Source organism: Delphinapterus leucas, chromosome 10 (genome assembly GCF_059928025.1).
Source record: "Delphinapterus leucas isolate spDelLeu-1000000601 "Yukka" chromosome 10, BTC_Dleu_Yukka2, whole genome shotgun sequence".
Lineage (NCBI taxonomy): Eukaryota > Metazoa > Chordata > Mammalia > Artiodactyla > Monodontidae > Delphinapterus > Delphinapterus leucas.
In genome coordinates, this window is record NC_143138.1 from 24969795 (window position 1) to 24994983 (window position 25189).

Genomic DNA, 25189 nt, shown 5'->3' on the forward strand with positions numbered 1-25189 from the left:
CAGAGTAATGTTTATGCTAGAGCCATCTCTCTCAGTGGCTGCTCATTGCCTTTGCTCTGTCTTTCCGTCCATTGGATAAAATGTTCTTCTTGAGAGAGGAGTTTAGAGACATTGTGGTCAGATTTATCACATCAGAGCATGGCTATTGAGATAAAAACTGTTTTCTTGGAAAAGGGAAACAAAAGGTCTTTTTTGTGAATGTCAAAGTCTTCCCTGATGTTCCCTGAGAGACACTACAGTCATTTGAGCGCTTCAGGAGGCCATTTCTTAGAAGCACTGTGAACCACCTTAGCTATAATCTTTTTTACCTTGTGGGTCCCATTTTTGTCTTCACTCCAGCTATTTTCAGGACCTCCCTCTGGGTCATACTGTTCTCTGCTCTGGGAAAGATGGTGTGCTCCCTGGACTTCTCTCTGCCAAGAGACCTCTTCTTTATCTTGCTTCTCCAAGTGTCCATATGGGGCTCAGGCGAGAATATTTTATATTTTCTATACTTGGATTCTCTTGCTCTCTGAACAGAAGCATTAAACTACTCCATCATGTCTCCGATATACATAGGTTAATTCCAAATCTTTTATTTTGATACAATAATGTATTTATCCATATACAAGGACAAATAAATCGTTATATGATTATTTTAGAGGGCAGGACCAGGTAGAATTACTTTACTGATGTCCTGTAATTCATTTAGATATCAGATTCTGGAGGAATGCATTTTCTGATGCCCAAGACCTGATTAAAAACTCTATAGCTTCTTGATTTTCCAGCACTCTCCCCTCCTCCTTCATTGAATTTACCACCATGGCAATTAAAAAATCTTCTGTTTAATATGAGATCACTCTGTTGATTGTAAGCTCCACAGGGTGGAAATCCTCCTTGTCTTGTTCACTGCCTTCTTCAGCCTGAATGTGTGCTACAAATTATTGCTGTATGAATGAGAGAGAGAATGTCTATGGGGCTTTACTGGACCAATAATGATGCTGTGCTCTAAAAGGTCCAGGCAGGATATTCTGATATTCTTTTCACTTGTGGCTCTATTCCACAGATTCCTTTTTGGTGATTGGTCCCTCGGAGCCCATTGTGGCCGTGCTGGGTGCAGACACGGTGCTGCCCTGCCGCGTGTCCCCAGCCATGAGCGTGGAGAATATGGAGATCCGGTTGTTCCACTCCCAGTTCTCAGATGCTGTGTATGTGTATCAGAATGGAATGGAGCAGGCGGGAGAACAACTAGTAGATTTCAAAGGGAGAGCAGAGTTGGTAAAAGACTACATCACTGAGGGAAGAGTAGCTGTGAGAATGACAGCCTCCGGGTCTCAGACAATGGAATGTACAAATGTATTTTTTAAAAAGGAAGTGAATTTGAAGAAGCCGTTTTGGAGCTAAAGGTGATAAGTGAGTAATATCTGAGAATACATATCACTCTAAGGGAAATCTAAGTGTTCTGTACTTGATTTGGGGGAGGAGGATGGTGAACAGGACAGAAGCAAAAAAGCAGTTATCCTTAGAGCTAGTCAACATCTTAGACAGTGGATTTAGCCCCAAATCCTCTTCATCTATTTATACATTTATTGTGCTGTACTTTAAAATTAAACTATTTCCATAAATATCTACCATAAAAATTGATCATTTATTTCCCTCTACATTTCTCCTCACGTATTTTGAAGGAAGGCACCATGATTAGCAAAAAGTACCATTACTCTAAGAGGCCAGAATTCCATCTGGGTACCATGATGGACAGAGGCTTAACAGGGAGTGTTAGTGGTCCAGAACCAAATCCACTGTTTGGAGGAAGTGACTGTGAGGGTTTGACAGAGTAGATTGAGGTGCTGGTTAGTTTTATTGTTTTTTAATTTCACATTCATAGGCTCTTTTATGTCTGGCTTTTTTTGTTGTTGTTCACCATTCTGTTTGAGATTTTTCTATGTAGTTAATTGAATGTAGCTGTAGTTCATTTCTATCTCTTTTTTATTGTTTTGCTTTTTACATTTAGATCTTTCATCTATAGAAATGTATTTTTGGTATGAAGTTTAATGAAAAGCTCAAAATACTGTTTCATAATGTATATATTCACTTATCTCCATACCAGTAGTGAATAGTGTAGAAAATCTCCACCAGTTTTCAATGCATTGTTTCCCATAAACTTCTCATAGGTACCAGGGTAAGTCTAAATTTTCTGTGTGGTTATAATGAGTTATCTGTCTATTTCTCTGGTGTTTCCATTTCTAAAGCTATATACCTCTCTGCCAAGACGAACACGTTGTTTCCTTTTAGTTGTAATGTTTTTCTCATACTGTGACTATGTTGGGCCTACCTTAAATTAATACTTCTCATTTAACACCAACTGACAAGATATCGATATACTCATTTTATCCATCTTCTTTATGTATAACTTGAATGGAAAAAATCTAATCCATTAGATCTTGAAGGAAAGAGTGACAAACTCTCCTGAGCCATGTTACTGTGATCTCACTTCAGTATCCTCCCAGTAAGAGGTCAAAGATTTCATAGTCATGGAAATAACCTCATGCAGGTGACAGCATTTTTCAGTACCTTTCCCATAACAGTTCTTTGACTTATTGGTGTAAAGACAAGTCCAACCTTTAGAAGCAGTTGTTTGATTATATATCCATGCTTATCTTTCACTCATTTAAACTTTGTCTATTTTACAGCCACTTCTAATGCTCAGAAATGGGTATTCCTTCTCCTTCCTCTTTCTCAACATAGATATAGGTTTCATCTGCTTATGTCAACTTGGAACTTCAATGATTATATTCTTCCAGGAAATGCAAGGTCTATTTGGTTTATTAGATCTTGCTTCCTTGGCTTTGATCTGTTCCATTTTTCTCAGGAGCAGTTTATTTCCTTTTTTCAAGAGAATTGGCAGTTCTCTCAGGCAATTCTGAGAAGATGGATTGTCTTTCAGACTGCTTTCTGTTTTCCAGAAGTATATTCCCCCAGGAAGATCAGGGATTGGTAGTAAAAATTATTAGCTCTATTATAATTTTTAGCCAAAAAAAGATGATGTAGCTGAGGTTCCTAATATATTTCCCACAACTGAGAAACTAGAATAGAACTGAGCTTATGGTGGTTCCATACTTTGTGATATCAAGTTTTAAAAAGACAAAATAATATATAGTCTCAGAAGTTAGAATAGCCATCATTCTTGAATAGACAGTGAATTCATCTAGTATTCTGGTGCTGTTATATTTTGATATGGGTGTTGGTTATGTGAATCTACTAGCTGACCTAGCCTGTGCGGAGTTCAAGAAGAGGAGGGGTAGTGGAAGGAAAAGAAAGGAGTGAGAATGGAAAAGTAAAAAGATCTTGACTCTTTCATGGACTCACTTCACCTTGTTACCTTCATGTTTTAGATAATCTTTACTCAGTGGAAGAAAGAAAATTTGGAAAAATGACAAAAGGAGATTGTTTAAGGAAGTGACTACATGTAGTCTCAATTTAAGCACAGAAGAAGTCTTCCTTGAGACTCCAATAAATGGAATAGACATATGATATAGATACAGAACAGATATAGATATAGTGGCAACATGTCTACATTGGCAAATTTTACTCTGTACCTTCCCTATTATCCTTCTATGGCCAATTGCAGATATGCTTGTGTAGAGGAGATATGACAGGCATTGGTATAAGTTCCAGTATCAGCTTCAATGTTCTTGTAATTTTTGAACTTCAGATACCCATTTATCTCATGGGAAAAGAAAAGAACCCCCTTGCATCCACAGAGAGCTATGGTGCTTTGTCCATCTTCTCCCACTGGTGTAGCTGTGAAACACGAGGACAAAAAATGTCCAAGTCTCAGACGAATGACTTTCCTCTCCAGGTTTGGGTTCTGGTACTCATATTTTCATGGTGGGTCCAGAAGATGAAGGAATAAGGCTGAAGTGCACAGGCAAGGGATGGTTTCCCCAGCCTGAAATACAATGGGAAGATGCAAAGGGAGAGAAGATCCCATCTCTCGCTGAGGACAAGACACAAGATAATGATGGGTTGTTTCAGTTTGAGGCATCCCTTCTTGTGAGAGACAGGTCAAAGACAGAAGTGTCCTGTTCCATGAAGAACCCTTTCTTTGGACAAGAGCAAGTGGAAACCATTTTTATCCCAGGTCAGTGTTGCTCATTTGGGGGGCAGGACAGGAGTAAGGAGGGGATATTTATGACCTGGGATGGGCTAGACTTGCTTGGTGTATGTTTTTAATCAGGTTTGGGGGGGGGGTCTTGTGTCAGAACCCTTCTTCCCTAGGACCTCTCCTTGGAAGGTAGCATTCGTTGTGACTTTGGTGATACTTGGGGCTTTCACTGGTGCTGTTGTGTATTTGGCTCAAAATGAACGACAGAAAAAGAAGAAACTATCAGAAGTCAAGAAGGAAAAGGAGAAAGAAAGTAAAGCCAAAGGTAAAACTGTGAATCAGACTTGGTGGGGATCTGTGAATTTATGGGTTTGTTAACATGATTGTGCATGTGGATGGCATCTTTTGGGAACAAAGAGATATGTGTACGGATGAGTTAGAGCGCCAAGACCTCCTATAAAACATGGAGCCCAGGACCTCCATGAGAAAAAAAAAAGTATTATAAAGTCCATTGGAGAGAGAAAATATCACTGGTATAAACATAGAGGGTTTTTTTTAATGGTCATAATAATTCTCAATTAAGGTAATTTTTTTGTTTTAGGTATATGGAAGTAGCACTTAGGATCTGGGCTTAGTAACATAGTCTAGAAAATATTTATTTTCTGTTAAATCCATTTTGTTATTTTCTTTCCTTTTTAGAATCATTTGAGAAAGAGCTTGGTAAGTCTTCCACGTTCTTTGCTCTAATAGAGGAAATAGAGTCATTACTGTATGCTGTATGTCTGGCCTCTCACAGGCTGTTATTCCTTTCAGCCAGAAGGAAGAAATTGTATCAGCAAGGTGAGTTATACTGATGTTATGGTTGGATGAACCATTTCATTGGCCCCTCTGTTCTGGTCACCCCCTATTTACCTTGTTGGTGAGGGAGGGATCCCATACCCTAAACAGTATAAGATGTTCAAACACATGACACCCAACACTGGACAAAAGAGATTGACAGCAGATTTTTAGTCACATGTACCCACATCCTGGGGAAGAAAGACACCTCACACCATGCAGGACCACATGGAGACTGCACCTGGGAGCAGAATGAATTAACATGGTCTGTAGGAGCCAGGGTTTTCAGGAACAAGAGAATGAGGTGGCGCTGTTTTCTGTGGAAGTATGTAATTGGCTTGTTTGATATTTTTTGCAGGCTGACAGGGAGGTAAAGTTCATTAGGTTGAAGACCAGCTGTGGTTCAGCTGTTTTGGCCAACAGGGAAATTAGCTGAGAGGGGGAGCTTTTCCTGCTGGGTGGAGGGCATACCTGGTGAGAGCAGGAGAGCTCACGATTAGGCATTTGGAGCCCTGTGAAGCTCAAAGTTATCAAGGCAGCACATAGAATTTTAGGCTTTCCAATACACTCTCACAATTTAAGCCTACTTTTCCTTTCTTCCCGCAAAAAACCAGACCCTCATATTTTAACATAGATGTAGAATGTGGAAAGTGTGAGAAATAAAACAGGAGATGTAAAAGAGGGCAAGTACATCAGAATTGTCATTGAGATAATGAATGCAGAAATATAGTACTATCATAAACCCTCAGATTTCTTGTGGTCACTGCAATTTCACACCCTGAAGTGGCATTCCAATGAATGAGAGAATCTAATTCCTTTGTTCTATTTCAGATTGGAGAAAAGCAGAGTTATATGCTGGTGAGTAACTGATGTTGTCTTGGGGCTTCAGGTACTTCAGGATTTCATGAGACATTTCCAGAGAATTTTTCAGATAGGTGCCATCATCTGGAGATTTTACTTTGAATCTGGGAGTCCAAAAAAATACAAGAGGTAAAGGGATAAGCATCTCACTAGTTCGGAGGAAACGTCCTTAGCATATTTTCCCATATGATTTTCTTTTTAGACTGGAGAAAGGAATAGTTCAAAGCAGGTGAGTGCCCTTACTATTTTGTCTCACTTAATCTCTTTTATACAAATGAGAAACTACTCTATTTGTATAAACTCCCAGTAATACCTAACTGGTTTTTCATTTCGTGGCTTTCATTTCAATCTCATGCAGAAATGTTAACAGATTTCTTACTGTTCTTACACCGTTCATTCATCAGCATAAAATTATACAACTATTTATTCAGTGCCAAATAAATAGAGTGGAGCTGGTCTCTAACTTCACGGAAAAGCACATGTACAAACTGTGATGAATCTTATGAAGGAATAAAAGATTGCCATGAGAAAAAAAAAATCGTGGATTAAAGGAATTACCCCGAGGAATTGATATTTAATATGAGACTTAAGTGATATGGTAGATCTATTCATGTGAATAACATTGAAAGAATAGTTCAGTCAGAAGGAAGCCTATTACATACCCAGTCTGATACACAGAAGAGCTTGTTGCATCTCAGTGGAAAAATGGCCCCTGACCATCTTAGGGTCTTTCCAGAATTATGAGTCGACTCTCTATTTCTACTGCTTGCTACTTCACTCTGAATATCCCTGTATCTACACACATTTCCCAGTTAAATTAATCCTCCAAAAATTAAAATATATTATAATTGCTAACATACAAATTCTTATGAGAAAACTTTTCATTATTGAAGATGTTCGGTTTGACAAGAAGCAGATTAATTACTACTAGTATTAGCACTATTGCTATTATGAGTACAGGTATTAGTGTTATTACAACCATCAGAAGCTAAAATTTACCAAGTGTTCATCATGGACAAGATGTAGTACTAAGTTCTCTACACATTAGCTCATTGACTTTTCACACTAGTCCTGTATGTACTGAGGTACCATAATGATGTACATCTTCATGAGATTAAAGTGGGACAGAGAGAGACAAAGTAACTTCAACATCACTGCTACGAAAGACAGAGTGATTATCAAAATTCAGCTCTTTCTGACCACACAGCCTGGGATTTCAACCATTAGAAATATAATAAGAGTGTATGAGAAGTAGATGACTTAGTTTTTACATAAGCCTAGAGAAAAATGACACCAAAGAAGCTTAAATGAAAGTGGGTACACTGTGATTGGAAATAAGGCATGGCTTAACTATTAAGAGCAAGCAGTAGAGCAACCAGCATTTGCAGGAGGTTAGAGAAACAACAACTTGAAATATATGATCCTGGAGATTTTCAGATGAGACAGACTTCTTGGCTAAATGGTCTCAGCCTGTCTGGAACACATGGTTACCCAAGGTCCTATCCATCCCCGGCCTTCTATGATCTATACATCATGTGTCTCCTATGAATGAACATAGGAGAGAACATGCATTGTTTTACCTAATCTTCCATTTCTCTCCCTCTTATTTTTCTTCATTCTCCTTTCCCAGTAATTTGCATCTTTCCTAAAACTAACAAGTCTCCACTGTGGAATGACCTTTATTTTTTTCCCCCATACCTACAGTGGTTTTTACTCTGGATCCAGCCACAGCTCTTCCCAACCTCATCTTATCTGAGAGCAGAAAACATATTTATTCAAAAGAGAGTGTTTCTCAGAATGGTGATGCCCCAACACACCAAGAGCAAGGGGAGTCTGAAGCCATCTTCAGTGTTCTGGGCAAGATTTTTCTTACTGTGGAGAGACAATACTGGGAGGTAGAAGTAAATATTGGGACAGAAGTTGGATCTAGAACTAGATGGGCTCTGGGTGTTTGCTCAGACACAGCAAAGAGAGAGGGGTGGTTTTTAGAATGTCCAGAGAAGAATTTCTAGGTGGTGGTATACAAGGCAGGAGAATTCATATTTCCCACCTCCCAGAGAAAGCCTCTGTCACTGAGGCAGCACTCCTGCAAGATAGGAGTTTTCTTGGACTGGGATGCTGGGAATGTGTCCTTTTACAGTATGATCGATGGGTCCCACATCTATCCTTTTACTGGAATCACCTTCTGTGGGACCCTTCATCCTTATTTTAGCCTTCAGGGTGCTGGCGCATCTTTGACCATCTGTGCAGCTTCAGATCACACTGAAAATTGTCCTGATTCTTCTCCAAAGACCTCTTTAACTCATTTAAGTAATTGTGATACAAGCGTCCCCCAAGAAACTCTCTATTACCACCATAAGAAGTGAAGTGTCAGCACCTCTGCTGCCTCTGCTCAAGCTTCTTATAGGTATGTTGTCCAAGAAAGCTCTTCTTCTTGAAGAGTAGGTCATTCTCACTAGGTATAAATCCGACCCCTTTCAAAGAGAGGTAGAGGGAGAAAGAGAAATGGCACGGCTAGAAAATGTCTGGGGGAATTTCCTCCAGTGCTCCCTTTGGGGAAATACTCTTTCTGGGCAGCAACGATTTGTCACGAGAAAGCTCCAAGTTAATTCATGGGCCTTTCTTCAGCTCTGGTACTTACTGTGTTTTGAAGTAAATATGTTTAAAGCTACATTTAAAGAGAAAATCTCTCTTCTTACTATTTTTGTTATCAAATATGGAAGAGGGAGTGATGTTTAAAGGGGAGGGTCTCAGTTGAGCAGTACTGTTGGAGATACACGCAGAAATCTGTTCAAGTCTTTTAAAAGTTAATGGCTCAGCTTGTTCTTTCTTCAGACTTTGGTGTCCATCAACTTCTAAACTTGGACTTTGCCAAGGTGTGTTGAAGACTGATAAATAACTGTAAAACCATTTGAGGAGAACAAGCCTCCTGGGTAGGAAGAGCCTTTTTTTTAAAAAAAAAAACAAGTTCTTACTGGTCAGCAAGTCCAGAACTGTATGTGAATAAAAAAGGAATGGATGTTACAATTTATGTTTTCAGAGAAAAAAGAAATCATCAAATAGGAATGGAGAAACATCCTCAGACTTCATGAAGAAAGAGTCATCATTAACATTGCCTATTTTTTTCTTTCTGACCAAGTTCTTTCCACTGTTGAGGGTTTTTCCTTTGCCTTTAATGCAGCTAAGCCTTCTCCAGGTGTTTATCACAAAGCTTACGTTTTCAAGAATATAAAATATGAGCTTCTCCTGTTAAATGAACCCTCTCTTTCTGACAGTAGATGAGATCAACTTAGATCCACTTAGGTTTTTCTGCACTTCTAGCAGATCTTTAAGTGACAAGTCCCTTTAACAACCTCTCTTGGAAGGTATACTGCCATAGCAAAAGTTCCCTAACACACAGCCACTAAGTGGCAGTCAGTATTTGAACCCAAGAAGAATAAATCCAGACCCCAGAATATTAACTTTACTGACAATAAAGGAAGGGCTTAAATAACAAGCAAGAAATAATAAAAGCAGGAGAGAGGTAAATGAACGGTGGGGAAAATATTAATAGGTATAATCAAATGGACATGTGGATGAGGATATGTGAGGGTAACAACAGAATGGGTACAAATGGTATTGGAAGTATGATATGGAACAGGAAGGACAATGCGTTCAGTTTGGGATATTTTACTTTTGTCATATATATGTGTGTGTGTGTGTGTGTATGTATATATATCACACAAAATGTGAACCCTGATGTAAACTATGGACTTTAGTTGAAAATAACGTACCAGTATCAGTTCATCAGTTGTAACAAATGTACCACACCAATGCAAGTTGTTAATAATAGAAGAAACTAAGGGGTGAGAGGGGAGGGATATGGGAGTGCTCTAGATTTTCCACTCAATTTTGTTGTAAACCTGAAACAACTCTTAAAAAATAAAGTCTTTTAATTTAAAAAAAAAAAAAGGATGAAGTACTGTTACATGCCACAACATGGATGAACTTTGAAAACATTACACTAAATTAAAAAAATACAGACACAAAGAAATCCATATATAGTATTTTATGATTCCATTTATATGAAATACCCACTATAGGCAAATTCACAGAAACAAAGTATATTAGGGGCTGGAGGGAGGGAAAAATGGGTGTAACTGCTTAATGGTTATGGACTTTCCTTTTAGAGTAATCAAAATATTCTGGAGCTGGATACTGATGAAGGTTGCACATATTGTGAAGGTAAAAATACCACAGAATTGGACAGTTTATTTTTTTCTTTAAATAAAATTCTAATGGATATGAAAATTAAATACACTTTGATTACATTCCTTCCTAATTTTGATTGAACTCAGATTTGAGACATCATTTCAGTAATTATATATCTTTCTCATCTTAGTAATAACATCTTTCCCATTTTGCATTCTGCCATTGAGATTTCTGTCTTCAAGAAACTGTAAAATCAGAGTCTAAAAAGGCCTGAAACTGTTCATGATTTTTGGTTCCCTTTAAGTTAAAACAACAATAAGAATTGGACACTTTAAAATGACTAAAATGATGAATTTTATGTGTATTTTACCACTACTGGAAAAATTTTAAAACTAAATCAAATAAATGTTCAAATACTTGTGAAATAATAATACTACAGTATTACACTACATAGTTTCAAACATAAGTTCATGAGTTTAAAAATAGAGAAAACATATCATGACCCAAAAGAGAAAACTCCAGAATGCCACAGATGAATAATCCTCAAAGGACAGCTAAAACCGTGATGTCTGCCTTCCTAGAAAGCAGCAGCCTGTCATTTGCGGGTATTCCTCATTCTCACTTCAGAAGCTTTTAAGACTTCTTCCAAATCTTTATTTCTTCACATTCTTTCTTGTCCTATGTGTGGCTTCTCTCTTTTAATTCATTGTGACTTTTAAAATATTTTTATTTCCATTGCATTTTATTACTTGTGTTGCATTAATTGCTTATGTTTATTCTATAATTGTTAATTTTAAACTGTGTGCTTTTTTCACTCTAAAACAGAAATTGATATTTTCATAAACGTAACATATTTTTCTCTTGGACTAAAATTTCTGAAAAATTTCCTTACTCCACATTCTTAATTAACTTTCTGAAGAAGTCTGGTGCAGGAATTACACACTTTATGTGATTTTCAAGATTATGTCTTAGTGATCAGATTTTTCTCCTTATATTCAGCTGTATTTTCTTTACCTCATTTTAACCATATTTTTTGTTTTCTCACCCCCACTTGGATAATTAATTGTCACTTTCCTAGAGAAACCAATCAAATATTTGATCATTCCTTGCACTTCCTCCTCTAGGCTAAATTGTATTTCCCATTGGATTTTCTAAGGGTCTTTTATCACCAGATATCAGATTGTGATCCGTAGGCAGGATATCAGAGAGCTTGGGATATGATAGGTCACAGAAGGGATCAGTCTCCAGGTCAGAATTGATGCCAGAGTAAAGTTAAAGCCTCTTGGTTAGGTAAATGGGTGATCGTGTGAGACCCCTTCAAGCGGTTGGTGAAAGGGGAAAAGAGCTGGGACTTAGAATATAATCCTGGTTTCCAGAATCCAGGGTTATTGTTTTCCTTGGAGGTGTTGCTGGGGCTCTCTTAAGTGCAGGGAAAATGTCAGGAGAACCTACAGTAGGGGACCAAAGAATGAAGGGGGTGCAGAATTTCAGAGAAGAAAATTAGGGGGGTATAGATAAGGCACTTGTTCATGTTATAGAAGGAGAGACATCCAGAAGTGTAGTCCAGAGAGATTCTAACCTGTCCCAGAGACATCTTCAGAGAGCGGAGGCTTAGAGAAGAGGAAATGGCCCAGTACTCATTTCCATAGCAACTCACTGCCCGAACCCATTCTCAGTTGACACAAAGATGACTCCTTCACGACACCATCCTTGGCAACACTCAGGACCCATACTGTCCTGTCCCTAACCTCCACTTCTTGTAACCACCTTCCTGAGATGAGCCCCTCCTGGCCCATCGCAGTGAGGAGGCCGTCAGATCACTGTAGGAAGTCTGGCTGCGTGACCGTCTGTGGGCTACACGCTCATTTCCCTCAGAAAGGATCAGTTCTGAGTGAGCTGTATTTGGATCCAATGTCTCATTCACTGCAGAGAAAGAAAATCCATTCTGATAATAATCAATACAGGAATATTTAAAAATATCAATTTCATGATATTAACATCCAAACAGGAAAACAAAAGTTACAATGACTTAAGAAATTTAAAGTGGAAGAACTTTCTAGGGCACACAAAACAGCCTATCAATACATGAGAAGTCCTTCACTGGCAGAGCAGGAATAGCCAATAAGCAAGTCACCATATTTGTAATGATCTTAGTGAAATGTTCATGCCAACAGAATCCCAGTTAAGTCTCAGCTCTCAACTTCAAAGTGAGGATGGCTTTGCCACTTTTTTTCTTCCTTTCCCTTAACTAAATCACTTGGGAATGTGCACTGGGAGATTAAATTATTGTCTTTTAATTCTTTTGCTTCTATTATCACTGTAAACTGAGCTCTTTCAGCACCGATCCTCAACTACATGAATGTAAGCCATCAACCTCATGTTTCATGAATTATTGACTATCCCCTGAATGTCTCTGTGCTTCAGTGCCTGCTGTAAAGAGAGGTTAGGGAAAGTGTACAGTAAGGCTCCCATCACAAAGTGTGCTCCACGCTGTTTCTGTTTTCCTAACTTACCTTTTCTACAGCTCTTCCTCCAGATCAAGCCTACAGCCCCAACAAGAGGAAGCAATCCCAAAATAAGCAGTATCTTCCATGAAAAAGTCATCCCAGGCTCTAAAATGGAAACCCCAGAATCACATTAAATCATGAAACTGGGAAATTTTCAAGATCGTTCTTTTCATCTGAGAGCTCCTAGACTGGAGAGGAAGGTGAGAATTAGTCCTGTCAAGAAGAAAGTGGGTCTGCTTCTCCCCGCTCTGCAGAGGCTGAGGAGAGGCTAGGGGTTTATGCTAGCTTTCTTGTTTGCTCCTCTCAGAAATACACACACACACACACACACACACACACACACACAGAGTTCTCACCCTTCTCTTTTCCAATTATACCACCACAATCACTGGAATAATGAGGGCAGCAAAAGGATAAATTTACTGAGTCCACAGCCATGAAGACGGTGTTAAGGAAAATTAATTTCTAATCCAGAAGAAAACCCATCATGAGGGGGAAAAAATGATGTCATTGTTTTCACATTAGAAGAAAAGAGATTATAGATATAGTGATGATAGAGTCAATTCTTGGAATTCAGTAGATAATAATGTAACCATATAACCTTAGGGCTTTAGTTGGGAATTTCAGGAAGAAACTCTAAAGAGTAGAATCTCTAGGTGTCCTGAAGACCAGCTTTGCAAGAGATAGCAAGAGACTTCATCAGAAAGAAAACATAAAAAACAGAAAATAGAAAAGCAATAAAATGAGTAAGTTTGTGTTGGTCTTCATATTAATTTCCCAAAGCTGAGAGGAGCACATGGAATCACTAACCTGAAGGAGAAAAAGTTGTCATTTTCTCCTCACCAAGAAGGGGGTTGCTGATGGAGCAGGTCACATTCACAACAGAGCTGTTTTTGACCAGTAGAAATGCCTCCACATGGAACAGGCCCTGGCTGCCTTGAGTCAGGTCCTGGGAAACTGATGGTATTGTCTTTCCTTCCATGTCCCTCCATTGCACATGGGGCTGTGGGAACCACCCTTCTGAAGTGCACTTCAGCTTTGTTTCTCCATCCTTCAGTGTCTCCATGGAGATCTGAGGGGAAGAACCCAAACCTGGGAATAGAGATGAAGGAAGGCAATTTAGAGTCTCTGCAAGTGGTTACACAGTCAGTGATTGCACAGAGGGGGAAGAGAAGGGTTCAGAGACTTGGAGAAGAAAGCAAAGCTTAGGGGGGAATTATACTCCACTCAGGAACGAGACTAGCTGGAGCCTTTACTTGTCTCCTTTTGTTTGCAAATTTTTATTTTTATGCTTTGTATTCCTAAAATCATTCTGGGACAGATTAAAGGATACAATACATTTCAAATCCAATTTTTTTTCTTCTATACCTGAAACAAAGTAACTTTGACCAGGTAGGTCATGAGTCACATAGCCAGAAAGATAAAAAAGACAGAATATCCTCAAAGAACAAAATCTTATAAATACATGCGTCCAATGGCAGAAAATGATGAAGTTCATTAAAAGTTTTAACATGTGCTCTCATGGATGTTTTCTAAACATATTTATTAATTTGAATACACCATCAATGGGAGAAACAAGTAGATTTTCCTCAATTTAGGCAATGTCCTCAATGACATTTGCTAACCTTGGAAAATCAATTCTCACCCACAAACATAGGCAGTGGGAAATCATGATGCAGGGATTGATTTTGTCTTTCCTCCTCCGTCCTGCCAATACTGTCAATGTTTATGATTTTTGATTATATGGTGGATCTAGTTTAGCCTTCAAATCATCATGCTTCCTAATAACTACATATTTCCCAGAATTTTAAAAACACACTGAAATAATGAGTCCTGTGTACTTATGGAGTAAGAATCTCACATTTTACTAGGTGTATGGCCACTTTATGGAGATCCTGGGAAGGATACAAATTTACACACAAAGGATCAAATCTGGTCCTTTAGGGTTTGTGGACTTTATGTATTTATTACAGCTCCTGCATATGGGAGAGTTTACTAAAAATTTGATGAGTGAATGGACATTAAGAAAATTTCAGGTGCCAGAGAAATTTTCCATGAACTAGCAAGTTAAAGCAGTGGGAACAAATGTTGATTTCAAAACATCTATCTAGAATCCTTACCTATGATCTTCAGATCCAAATCAGCCTCCTGGTAGACACCATCTTTTTCAAAGAGGCACTGGTACTTCCCATCATCTGAAGTCCTGGCATTGTTTATCTGCAGGGTCAGCCTCCCCTCACTGATAGCATCACTCACCAATGCAGTCCTCCCTCGATACTCGGCCATTTGCTCTCCAGCCACATGGTCCCCATCCATATAGACATAAACAGCAGGATAACGGTGTGATCGCACCCACCTCACCTCCATGCTCTGTGCATCAGTCTTTGGGGACAGGGAACAGGTTAATTGTATGTCTTCTCCCACTCTGACAAGGATGGGCTGGGAAGGTCCAATCACTTTTAAGGAAGCTGTTAAATACAGCAGACAAAAAGCAATGGAAGATCCAAACTGGAGCAAATAGTGTCATCAGTAAGAACATCTTGAGTAGGGTTTAGAACCCAGGGACATGCCAGGGGAGCCCTGAGGTTCAAGGTCATCCCTTGGAGAGGTAGAGGTTTGGTGGAATCAGGATAGAGGTTGTCCCTATTCAAGGCAGAACCATCCCATTATGTGTGTCTGTCTGAAAATTATCACTAACAGAACCCACACTTGCAGCCCCTACCTATAATCTTATTCAGTTTACAGCCCAATAAGAAAATAATTTTGCAATTAAAATCAAATTAAAATTTTATCATTTTAAATTTGCACAACCTTAAACTACTTCTTAATCTGTGTATGTCTCAGCTTCTTATACCATAAGACAAATATATCACTATCAAAATCATAAGTTTTTACTGGAGTTAAACAAAATAACCATATAAAGAGTTTGATGACCATGCAGTATGAGTGGAGACCTAAGATTATAAGACTTGAGGTCATTGGAGCCAATCCCACTCTAGACCTTGATAATGGGAAGGGAACAAAACTGAGTCAGGTGGCTTTTTAGTAATGAAATGTGAAGAAACCTTCCCTAGTTTGTTTTATAATACCTTATAAGTCAGATCCGCCACCGTATTTCAGTTTCCCAAGCTCCCACATATGTGGGGCACTAAACACACAGCAGTCAATGTTCTCAGGTGATCTTGAGAAATGTTATAAGATCAAGAATTGGGGAGATTGGCAAAATACGAAGCACAAAGCAAGAATGAATACATAAAAATGAGTCTAATTCCCCCATTATGAAGAATGGAGATTTTCTCTGAGGGCTTTCCTGGCTTTTCCTGGACCCAACTTGCAGTTCTCATCAGGTCCTGGCCATGTTGATTATGCTCTATACTATATTTAGAGTCATCCTTTTCCATCAAATGGTAGAACGTTTTTACCATTCTAATGCTGAAGTGTAATGATCATTTATAAAGAAATACAAGCATAAATTTGTAAACTGTCTGGACGGGGAGTCAATGATCAAAGGCAAAATGTCTTCATTATGTATTTAGCCAAAATATTCTAGGTACTTCTCTAGAGAGGAAACTCGTTGCCAACATAATTTTAATTTTCAGATTATTTCATTCTATTCTTGCTAAAATTTGACTCCCAGTTATATCCAGCATGTTGTTTGCTTTGTTCTTCAATTTTACCTAAAACATATTATCTCTACTTCATATGTATCTGTTTAAATATAAAGACAAAAGTAGGAATCAGAAGAAAAAAAAAAACTAGTAGTTAGTTTGCTGCTATTTCTCCATCCATGTATCTTATAGTAATAAAGCAGACTGTTTCCTCATCTCTGTTATCCATATGAGGTTTTTTTTTTACTCCTGTCCATGACCTGTGGTGCAAATCAACTCTCAAACTGAATTACTCTTCCAGAGATTGGTAATTAAGAGCTAAAATTGACTGTTTCCCAACTGTAAAATGATGATAAATCTATTCACCTTTAAATTATTGTAAGAAAAGAAAATAATTCCTGAAAAGCACTTAGCATCGTCCCAGGCATGTTATTACCATTTCAAAAACTTAGTCATTATCTGTATTACCAGCAACATTATTTGCCAGAGAAGGGAACTAGGATTTCAGTCTCAGGACTTCTAAGGAAATCTCGGTTCACCAGCAGCCTCTGAGCTCTAATTCACAAGCTCTAAAAACATGGAGGTAGCTGTGAATCTCCTACTCTACTCTCTATTAGGAGCTCACCCTCAAAGCTCCTGAGGGCACAGCCCTCCTCCTGACAGGGAACCCACGGAAGCTTTGTCTTTTCATATTGTTTCTATGTGGGCCCAGAAGGTGTGCACAACTTGGAAACAACAGGACATCAGATTGTATTTTGTGTGCTAGGTGTCCAATGGGCATGTCAATTTGGTTCAGATAACTTAGAGAAATGAGTCTTCACTTAAATTTTTCTTAAGGGACAGAGACATGGGTCAACCTGCCCAAACACTGGCTTGGCTTTCTGATCTGTAACTAACAAGCTCTGCCAGCCAAGGTTTCTGTCCTATCACAAGCAGATGTCACCTGGGTGGGAGGGTATCCGACTTGGAAGGTAAGACTCGCAGATGTGCACTCTCTTCAAACTGTGGAGTTACCTTTGACCATCCCAAGGCCCTTTCCTTTATCTTTATGGTCCAAAGGGGTCCAAAGTGTCACACTAGACTCTGACAGGGATTGGGGTGTGTTCGCCACCCTAATTTTCCTCAAAAACTCCTACCTGGGCCGAAAAGTGTGCTTAAACTCACCTAACATGTGCACAGGCACGCACCCACATAAGCATATATTCCTGTAACAGGTGACTTGAGGGAAAGCAGAGTACTGATGGAAGGAGAAAACGAGCAGGTAGGGGGCAGGTTGGTTGTCATGGGCTGGGAGGAGAGGTCACAGAAATGAGGAACAGGAGGAAGATGATAAGGCAACAAAGGAGAAACTGAAAGAGGTTCAAAAATCAGTTGGTTACTGTTTAAACCACTTATCTTAGGTACAGTAAAATCATACCTGCAGTCCAACTATTAAGGAAAGAAATAAAAAGGAAAATGATAACCCCAAGCACAGGGTCCCAGGCTGCATCTAAGAAAGTCACAGCTCCCTCCCGACAGTGATGAGGTCAGGCTTACTGGGGTGAAGAGCAGGTACAGAAACCGTAGCAGGGCCAGAGGTTGCAGGTGGTGGGTGAGGACCGCCAGTTATCGTGATGGCACTGCTTCCTCGCACTAGAAACTCACATAAGGCCTCCAGAGCTGGGCCAGCTGTCCTTTGCCTTGCCCTACACACTCCCTTTCCTCCCACCCAGAAGGACAGAGCTTAGGTCTGCACCCATTTTAGGCATCCATCTGAGGCTCATTGGGGTCCCATGAACACTGAAAGTGGCAGGTTACGAGGTGCAAAGGTGCCTTCAGGAAGCTGCACTTTGCTGGTCCCTCTACTACTAAATGTGAGACTTGGGAAGGTCATGTCTCAGTTTCTCATCTGGATCACGAGGTGTCACCTTCTCTGTGCACGCTTTGTCCAAGGAGCACCACCCTCCCCTGGAGAGGGCAGAGGCTCGTGTATACTTGTGAGAGCCACCACCTCTACTTACCCAGCTCTGTCTGGAGTTTTTCTGGAAAAAGAATGAAAATAACATATCAAGGAATTTGATCTAAGGGAAAGGAGAGAAAATATTTCCCCCCCAAAACCCCCAAAGTTCTACATCTTATGGAAACACTTGATTCATAAGAAAAATAAAATGTAAAAAAATAATGATTTTTCCCCATCCACCTCCTGGTGGTCCAGCTGTTTTTCCCTTTCTCTGCACAACAAAAATGCTCTCATTTCTACCACCCCATGATTCTGCTTGTTTCTGCTTATATTTAACATATCGATATTTAACTATTTCATAAAAATAATAATATTCTTTTTATAAATGCATGAAAAGTATAAAAATATATGGACATAGACAATTATCACCCATAATTACAAACTGAGAGATATATAAATATATATGTATATGTTTTGCAATTATGTATATATATGTATTGTTCCTTTTAACATTAACATATAATATTTATTTTAACTTTTTTCCTGTATCCATTTATATGAATAACTATGTACTTATTTCTTTATATCTAAATGTAGAGGGTGTCCCAAAAGTCTTAGTGAAATTTTAAGTTATTTAAAGCCAATAATCTTTCCATGATTGGAAATATCTATTTATAGATAGATAGATGATAGATAGATAGATAGATAGATAGATAGATAGATGTAATCTTTATCATTTAAGTAGTCCATCAGGGGGATATTTTCAACCATTAAAATTATTTGAAAATACCATTTTTCATCAATGCTATAAGTAACATAAGACACTTAACACTCCACTGCTGTATTGGGTTTTTGGCTGTTGTTTTTGTTGCTATTTATAAATGAGGCTATAATAAAGATGCTGCTATGTAAGCAGCTGTCTCCATCTCTGATTGTGTTCAGATGATAAGCTCCTAGAAGTAACTGGCACAAATACAGCACAAGAAAACACTTCAGTTGAAAGAATATAGTTGTATTTCCTTTACAATGTAAAACATACTTGTGAGTAAAGAAAATTAATAAAGAAAGAAGAAAAGGCAGAATCTGAAAGAAACTGGAATGCCATTAACAATAGCTATATAGTATATATATTTCCAGCCATAAATGTTTTATAGTTTTTAATGCATATTACAAAATATTAGATATTCTTCTTGATTAAAAAATATTAAGTGCTATGGAACAGTCCCTGCAACCTTTCCTGCTAATCAGAGCATCTTGGTCCTAGAGGCAGAGCACTGACCTGGGATGGAGATGTCTGAGCCCCTCTCCTCAGTGAGTGTGGGGCTGTGGATAAAGCAGGACACAATCTCTGTAGAGACATTCCTGACCACAAGAGTGCTTTCTACATAGAACAAGCCATCTTCATCTTGGATGCTATGCTTAGACATAGTCAGCAACTTTTCTCCCCTGATGTCTTGCCAAGAAATCTGAGGTTCTGGGAACCAGCCTTTTGCAGTGCACACAAGCTGGAGTCCACTTTCCACAGATCCATCCATGTGGATGTAAGGGTCAGACCCCAGACCTGTGGTGGAAAGACACAGCCCTGAGTCCCGAAGCCCATGGAGGCACAAATCACAGAGGCTGGGAGTCCAATGACATTGCATAGGGAGAGAGCAGAAGTTCAAGGTTCTGGGGAGCAAAAGATGGCCCAAAGTCCTCTTCACATTCAAACTGGAGTTCACATACACTTTATTTATACCCCACTCTGGATCCTTAAATTTTAGCACATGAGCAGTATTTTTATTCAGACCCAGACATGAAAATAAGAGAAAGGGACATAATAACATTTTGCTTGTGTCTCTAGCACGGCAAACTAAGATGTGTTAAAATTTACTCACGAACTCCCTCACGCCACAGACTCTGCCTGTTTCATCTTAATATTATTGTGTCAGGCACTTTGACTTGTTGGATAATATCTTGACTCCAATTAAATAGAATACTTAATATAAAGTGAGACATCATTTCCAGGGAGAATATTCTTCTCATTTCTTTTGTTGGTGGTTGTGAACTTGGGGTGCAAACAGATAATCTGGGTCATGTAAAATGGGAAGCTTCATGTTGAGTTTCTGTATCTAAATATTCCATTCCATGGGAAAATGTTGTCAAGACATCCCAGTTTTATATAATCCTGAAATTCTTTCTCTATTCAACACAACTCTCAAACCCAAACGAAGAGGATTCTATTTTCCATAGATGGTAGTTCTGTCTCTATCACTTGCTGGGGACAGAGACACATTTTCTTCACCTAGAGGCTTAGAAAATGCATGGTTTCTTTTCAAATGTCCCTGATAGTGAAATGCCTTAGTACGTGCCCTCCCCACTCCACATCTCAGAAGTATGTGGATTCTTTCATCCATCTTGAATCAACTTGAACATAATAACATTAATAATCATACATAGGTGTTGAGACAAAATGTGTTAGGGAACAGAAAGAGGTCACATCAGCCAGAGATGTTAACATCTCCAGAGAACCATTTCCCTGATAAGGCAAGTGGATTTGCCTGATTTTCTCTTTAGCACATGGAGGAGTTATTCCTGCCAGGGAACCATACGATAGTTTACTTTTCAGATATTTGTTTCTCCACAGAGACATCCTTTCTTCAGTCGTTCCCTTCTTCTGACCCTGTCCTACTTTGCTAACACAAAAACATCATGCAGACCCTTGTCACTCACAATGGGTATGTCCCCAAAGCATCTGTGAACCCCCAATTCACTGAACACTAGTATACAGTAATCTCCATAAAAGCACCATGTTCTTAACGTCTTAGTCTCATCACTAACTTTCTAACTTGAGGTGGCGTTACACAAAGAAACAATGTGTTCACATCTCAGTGACTGTGTACTTGAGGCTGAGTAGAGAACATGGATGCAGGGCAGTCCGCTAGGGTCGCTCACCCAGCAATTGACTTGCCCTTGTGCACTAGCCTATATGGCACAAATTCTTGCCTCAGCAAAACTGCTAGTGACTACATGTCATCAATGTTAAATAATCCTCAAGAATAGTCAAAACTGTGTAAGTTAAATTTGGGGGGATTGTTTGTGAGTTCACTTTAAAGATTTCAGAACCACCTGCCTCCAAATGAATCAGGATAGAGGACTGGACAGGAGCAATTGCCTTGATGATTCAAAGGGAATTCTTCAATTGGAACCAAGCTTAACACAAATTAATACACTTCTTCTGAGCCCCTATGTCTTTTCTGAGATACTCACCTGCTACGTTGAGCAGCAAGCTTGTTTCTCCACAATAGTTTCCCTCTTGGAAACGGCACCAGTACTGCCCATGATCAGATGGCCGGATGTTGTGTATCTTCAGAGCCACACTTCCCTCAGTAACGTTGTCCTCTATCCACTCTACCCGGCCTCTGTACTCCTCCATCTGCATCTCAGTCACCTCAGCTCCATCCCGATACAAAAACACAGGTGTGCTGAGCTCTGAGTGGTACCACCTCACCTCCATGTGCATCGTGGTCCTCTTAGGGAGGAGCTGACAGGTTAGTAGGGCATCTTCCCCGACCATGACCAGGGTAGGATGGGCAGAACCAATCACTCTAAAGTCATCTACAAAAGAGTGACAAAGAGAAACCGGGAAATGCCAACCGGAGGATCAATATGATTGTTTTGGGATGTCTACTCTATGAAAATGGAGGCACCTGGAGGAGGGAAAGTTTTATTTGCAATGTTTTAGAGAAACCCAGCATTATGATTTGCATCTTTGGTTGTACAGAGACAATCTTGTGTACCGAAAATAACACGCAGTTCAAAAATTTTAGTGTGATGGACTTCCTTGGTGGCACAGTGGTTGAGAGTCCGCCTGCCGATGCAGGGGACACGGGTTCGTGCCCCGGTCTGGGAAGATCCCACATGCCGTGGAGCAGCTAGGCCCATGAGCCATGAGCTAGGCCCATGAGCCTGTGTGTCCGGAGCCTGTGCTCCGCAACGGGAGAGGCCACAACAGTGAGAGGCCTGAGTGCCGCAAAAAAAAAAAAATTTAGTGTGCGTGCTAAATCTATTACTTACCAGCTGTGTGATTCAGGGGCAAATCCATTATTCTCGATGAGATTTTAAGATTTGCAATCTCAATTTATTCATCTTTAAGATTTTAAAACCACCGTCTCTGGGTTGCTTTTATTCTCAAATAAGTTAATGTGTAAATTGATTTTTTTTTATTGGGAACTTTATTAGTTAGTGATTTATTTTATATTTTACAGTGATTTATTTTCTAGTTAGTAATTTCACTTTGGTGACTGACATTGTAATCACTTTTCCTAAAATTTAGATAATAGATTTATTCAATAGATTTTTCAGCTTTTCAGAATTGTTTTTGTCTTGTCCTATGTAACGAACTGGGTTTGTTTTGCTTTGTTTTGTTTCATTTTGTTTTTGTCTGGACTGGGCAAGACTCCAGCTACTGGGGCTATGTAAAATGCAGTTTTTGCAAGGACATTTTGTGGTGGATTAAGGGTAGTGATTAGTGAAGTAAGTCAGAAAGAGAAAAACAAATATCGTATATTAATACATATATGTGGAATCTAGAAAAATGGTACAGATGAACCTATTTGCAGGGAAGGAATAGAGACGCAGATGTAGAGAATGGACATGTGGACACAGGGGGGAAGGATAGGGTGGGACAAACTGGAGATTAGGATTGAAATATATACACTACCATGTATAAAGTAGATAGCTAGTGGGAGCCTGCTGTATAGCACAGGGAGCTCAGCTCCATGCTCTGTGATGACCTAGATGGGTGGGATGGAGGGGAGGGGGGAGGGAGGTCCAAGAGGGAGGGGATATATATATATATATATATATAGCTGATTCACTTCGTTATACAGCATAAACTAACACAACATTGTACAGCAGCTATGCTCTATGTAAAAAAAAAAAAGAAAGAAAGAAAAATAAAAGGCAGTGATTAGTATAAAGAGTTCAAGCCTTCCAATAAAACTTTAAGTCATGTTTGACGTCTTCTTTATCTGCAAATTGAAGAGCTGTTTAATAATTCTGTATGTTCCTATGCTTAATAATTTCATATGTCATGTATATTATGTTTTTTCTCATCCTAAAATGCTCCAGGGCCATTTGCACTTCGTGCAGATCCAACCCTCCTAAGAAGGAACTTCATCTCGTTTAGCTGATGCTCAACATCAAGTAGATGGTGCTCAAAAGGTCACTATGGAACGTAGATAGACATCTGCTTGCATTGTGTTGATGGAATCCGAGTATAAAGCTAGAACTGAAGTCATACCATTTGGGTGACTTCTTTTACAGGTTAGGAAGTTGCATCCCATAGCAGGGAGGGAAGCCTCACCACATCATATAGTTTCTGACAGCCTCAGTCTGGAGCCTGTGCCTTCTGATGTCCTATCCAACGTTTTTTCCCACCTTGCAATCCTGCATTTTCCTTGGGGCTCTGATATTACCCACTGACATTGAATTTTCACAATCCCTTTTCAAGGTACAGTATTTTGACCAACAAAATTCAGCTACTGAGATTTCCAACCCCATTTCTTAGAAGTCTCCTTCTAGTTCCTTCTTTCCAAGTACTTTTATGCTGTTTAATTTATGGTAGGAAGCAGCCACTTTTTTCTCACCCCGGAAGCGTTGTCCTAAATAGAAGCAGGAGAATGCATGACTTACCATGTTCCCGGTACTGATTCAAGTGTTTTCTATGTACAGCCTGATTTAATCTTAAAGGCTGTGCCGAGCTATGAGATGTAGGTAGGTTGTTATTCTTATCATAAAGATGAGAAAACTAAGGCAGAAGGTATTCAAGTAACTTTCCAAAGGTAACACAGTTGGAGGTGGAGGAGCCCTTTTTATAACACAGGTGCTTTGACCCCTGGATCCCCACTCTTAATATTGTACTAGCCCTTTTGAATTTAGAACTCTGCACCCAGACTGGACCTCTGAGACACTCGAATATGCAGTAAAGGGAAGAAGAGCATCCTACCTGACTGCTTCATGCTGAGCAGTACAAAGAAAAAGGAGGCAACTACACCAGACAGACTGTACCCTGGAAAATCCACCATCTTCCCTGGAACAAACACAAGAGAAAATATGACTGTACCTAAATGAGGCTGTAATACAGCAAGCACTTCTGTGGTTTCCAGTGGTTACGTAGACATAAAGAAAAATCAACATCAACACCTTCCACAATCAAATGATGAAATGGGCTTTGTTCCCTTTCTCTGCATTTATCGATCATTTCCAAACTCTTACTTACTGTGTTGTACTTTAACCTATTTGGGGTCCCCGAGGGAAGATTTCTGATTTAAATGAAAATGACTTCTGGGCCAAAGGGACAATAATATTTAGATAATTTTTAAAAATCTCCTTAGATCCATTTATTCTGAGCATGCAGAATTTCAGAGACCTCCTTCAAGTCCCTCCTGCAAAGTCCTTCATCTCTACGGTCTCCAAGATGTAAAGGAAAGAGCAGAAAGGCTCTGCATTCTCATGCTATAGCCAGGAAGCCATTACTAGGGCCTCGGGAGGACCCAGGGACAGGGGATGCCTTGGAAAGGAAAGGGAAGAATAGTGGAAATGGTGATACAGAAGAAGACTGGCAAAGAAATGACTTGAATGACCTTTCAGTATCATCTAGAAGACATATAGAAATGAATTTTTAAAAATAGCCCAACTGGCAGAGATGGGCAAACCCAACATGCCCATTGTACCAGCATTATAAAAATACTTCTACACAGGGCTTCCCTGGTGGCGCAGTGGTTGAGAGTCTGACTGCCGATGCACAGGACACGAGTTTGTGCCCCAATCCAGGAAGATCCCACATGCCGCGGAGCGGCTGGGCCCGTGAGCCATGGCCGCTGAGCCTGTGCGTCTGGAGCCTGTGCTATGCAACAGGAGAGGCCACAACAGTGAGAGGCCCGTGTACCACAAAAAAAAAAAAAAAATGCTTCTACACAGATTTTAAAAAGTTTTAAAACTACCAGGAAAAAAAAATAGAATGCTAACTTTAGTTTTGGAAAATGAAAAATTCAGAGTGAAAGACGTCTAAGACTTATTCTATCTGCTGTGTCAAGTGTTTTATGGAAAGAAAAACTTGCTTCGCACCAAATAGAAGAAACTGCACAGGAGCAATGATAAGTTACTGCTTCTATCACCC

General features: G+C 39.4%; 1 protein-coding gene and 1 pseudogene across 1 annotated transcript; one reads left to right on the plus strand and one right to left on the minus strand.

Annotated features, from left to right (window-relative positions):
• Window positions 1–333: 333 nt before the first annotated feature.
• LOC111178962 (butyrophilin subfamily 1 member A1-like) lies at window positions 334–8141 on the plus strand (annotated as a pseudogene).
• A 3686-nt stretch (window positions 8142–11827) lies between these two features.
• BTNL2 (butyrophilin like 2) lies at window positions 11828–24854 on the minus strand. Its single transcript, XM_022581475.2, is given in 9 exon segments — window positions 11828–11863; window positions 11865–11896; window positions 12487–12585; window positions 13291–13572; window positions 14601–14948; window positions 18089–18109; window positions 19307–19588; window positions 21277–21624; window positions 24017–24854. Coding segments are annotated over 9 exon segments (1527 nt in total). The 5' UTR covers window positions 24096–24854.
• Window positions 24855–25189: the final 335 nt, after the last annotated feature.